We start from the raw sequence: 3,248 nt of genomic DNA, 5'->3' as shown, positions 1-3,248 counted from the left end.
TGCTCTTCCGGTGCGGGCGGGGATGGGGCCGGGGCAATGCCGGGGGCTCGCTTCCAGCTCCTCTCCTCGCTGCCCATCCTTCCCCTTGCCTCCTCCTGGCAGCACAAGGCAGGACCCGCTTCCCCTGGGCTTAGGAGCTCGGTCGGGAGCCGGACCAGCCCCCCGGAGGTAGCTAACAGCTCTCCCTCTTTTTGCAGCGATATCAGCCCCTTGCTGAAGGATCCTGCAGCGTTCAGGACTTTGATTGATCTTCTGGAAGATCATTTGAGGGCATCTTTCCCCAAAATCGACTTTATTGCAGGTGAGTGTTGGTTGGAAACATCTCTGAGGTCAGTGGAGAGCACCGTATCCTCAGGCTCCCAGGCAGGAGGCGTGGGGAGGCTCCTCTGCTAATGGGGCAGGAAATACTGTAGCCCTTGGACATTATAATCACCCAAATGTTGGCCTCTATCATATGGCAACTCTGGGACAGTTTATACCCTTAAGTTACTTCTGTAGTTTCCTGAAATACTGGTTTTTGGATGTGGCAGACACCATCTGATGATGCTTCAGTGCCAATTTCATAATTCATTGCTTTCATCATGAAAAAAAGAGTCAGGGAGTACTGAAAGTCTGACATAAAGTCTTACAGGCATGCCTGTAAGGTCTCGCACAGTCCCTGCGGCAGGCAGACCCTGTTCCAGCATGTTGTCTTTCTCAGGGGGCCTTTTCAAGCCAACAGAAACAGCCTTTGTGGTGATAACGCGTTGCAACACACCTATGAAAGAGGCTGAGAATGGAAGTGCTTAGGAAGGCAGTGCTTGGGCTGGGCGATAGCCCAGAGTTCAAGGAGTCTAACCAAACCTGGTCCAAGTGCCTCATGATAACTGAAGTCTGTCCCCCGGTGGTGCAAAGTCCCTGGCTGTGTGGCCGAACTGATACCGGGGCTTAGCTGAGTTTATCTCTAAGAAGAAGAGCTAGAGGGGAGGCAAAATGGGTTGATGGGGGGATCGATGCACTGCCCCGAAGCCCGTCAGCAGCACATCTTGACGAACACAGGCTGTGCAGGAGTGTGGTGTGTGTTTTCAACCCATAGAAATGACTGTAAGAACAAATTGCTTCTAGAGACCCCCCTGAACGCGTGAGGATAAACCTGGGGTATTGTGCCCCAGTCGAATGGCTCCGTTCTGAGTATTCTTGCTGCTCTGCTCCCCCCAGGCCTGGACTCCCGTGGCTTCCTCATAGGCCCCCCCTTGGCTCAGAGACTGGGGATCGGCTTCGTGCTGATACGGAAAAAGGGGAAGCTTCCCGGTCCGACCGAGTCGGTCTCCTATGCCCTTGAGTATGGCAAGGTAATGCCTGGGGAGGAGAAGAGGGTTTCCAGGCTGGTTGATGGAGGGCCGGGGGGTGTCAGCAGGGTGATAAAACCAGTGGGGTGGTCCCCAAGCTGGGTTTCGCAGCCAGTGCTGATGCCACGGGTAGCCTGGCATGGCACAAGCTTCAGGAGTGGTGCTGAGCTTCACCGTGCCCTGGCACAATGGCTCCCTCCCCGAGCCACGGACACGTGGCTTGTGTCGGTGAGCTGCACTGTGATTTTTGTGGGAGGTGATAAGACTTGGTGCTAAATTGCTTTGTTTGGCTTCAATTCAGGGGCATGAACACGGAGTGTGTTTCCCACTCTTCCAGTAAGTGCTATAAGTAAATGCCTTTATTGCATGGCTTCAGAACAGGGTGCTTGCCTCATAACACCGCAGCCTCTCTGATTAAAGAGCAGAGGTGTAAGCCTAATAACACGCTACTGCTGGTAACTAACAGCAGCCAGGGACCGGCAGCAGAAACACCAAACCTAGGCATTATTTATGAGGATTGTTTAGGCCAACCCCTGCATGGGACAAGTTCATCTGACACAGGACGTGCCTGTGACCGTTTGGATCAGGCTTGGCGGTGCTGTCAAGGCAGAGCGCTCCAGCCCAGTGCATTACAGGAGATTTTCCCAACTGGAGAACTGCTTTGGGATAAGGTTTCACGATGGGACCATAACTCACTTGATGAATGTTCAGGATCTTGACGTGCCAGAGGGTTGGCCCAGCAATCACCTAACCCGCTATATATTTCCATGGCACTCCCCTGTTGCTGGAGTATGTGTTTTTGGGGTTTTAGGTGCTGAGTGTTAGGGTTGATCTCGCTGAAGACTTGTCTGCATTCCACCATGTGTTAGCAGTTTGTGAAGTGTTTCTCGGTAAGGCAAGACTAAAATGAAGCTACTCTTTCCACCCTGCAGGCTGAACTTGAAATCCAGAGTGACGCCGTGGAACCGGGACAAAAAGTAGTTATTGTAGATGACTTGCTTGCAACTGGAGGTGAGAGAAGCAGACGGTGTTAGAGCACCTGTAACCCACGTATGCGTGCATTGGTGGCAGCAGGAGCAGCCGTGGGGTTTGAAGCTTACCTCGGCACTGCTCCTCGAGTGACAATGTTTCTGCTCCATCTCTGTGTCGTGCAGGTACCATGTGTGCCGCCTGCGAGCTGATGAAGAGGCTGAAGGCTGAAGTCCTGGAGTGCCTGGTGATCATAGAGTTAAAACTCCTGAAAGGGTCGGAAAAGCTCAAGTCCATCCCTTTCTACTCTCTGCTGCAGTATGACTGAGGAAGAGCCAGGAGAAGGAAATGCACGCCCTGAGCTGTGCACAAGTTTGGGCTTTATTCAGTGACTCTTGATGTCACGAGGGGGCGGGCGGCAGGGAACCTACAATTTTGATCCTGGCCAGATGCTATACAATTGTAAGTCCTATTTATTTCCCAAGCCACAGATTAAGGTGTGTTGAGTGTAAGGATCCTTTTTTCATCCTTTAGGAAGAAGGAACAACCTGATCGTTTTTGGGGAAGGAGACCAAGATGCAGCTTCACTGATTCTTTTTTTTTTTTTTTTTTTAAGGAGACCAAAGTGAAAATACTGCTGTGAGGCAGGAGAGGTCTGATAGCTTAGGGGGCCCAGCATTCCCTTTTCATTGAGCCATGCCTGGTCAGCCTCCTAGGAACCTGTTAAAAGTTTGCCAAAGAAACACAGAAGATGGGCAAAAAGTGATAATTTGTCTAAGGGATAAATCCCTCTATATCTGACCTCAGAGGATGGTCTGGTTGCTCTCTGCTGTCGCTCACACCAGAATAGGTTGCTCTTACATTAAGGTAGTGCTTGTCAAGGAAAATTAAGTGCCTGCCCAGCCCTGTGTCCTGAAATCAGGAGGCAGCCACTGCCAACGCAACGGAGGT

The 3,248-nt window shown here is 51.6% G+C and overlaps 1 protein-coding gene across 1 annotated transcript; it reads left to right on the top strand.

Moving 5' to 3' along the window:
• Positions 1-197: 197 nt before the first annotated feature.
• APRT (adenine phosphoribosyltransferase) lies at positions 198-2,625 on the top strand (the record flags this gene model as incomplete). The annotated part of the gene is made up of 4 exons (XM_009582938.1): positions 198-301; positions 1,198-1,331; positions 2,261-2,339; positions 2,483-2,625. Coding segments are annotated over 4 exons (460 nt in total), but the record flags the coding sequence as incomplete, so codon positions are not given.
• Positions 2,626-3,248: the final 623 nt, after the last annotated feature.

Source organism: Fulmarus glacialis, unplaced genomic scaffold, assembly GCF_000690835.1.
Source record: "Fulmarus glacialis isolate BGI_N327 unplaced genomic scaffold, ASM69083v1 scaffold30598, whole genome shotgun sequence".
Classification (NCBI taxonomy): domain Eukaryota; kingdom Metazoa; phylum Chordata; class Aves; order Procellariiformes; family Procellariidae; genus Fulmarus; species Fulmarus glacialis.
This window is presented reverse-complemented; position numbering and strand designations above follow the sequence as displayed.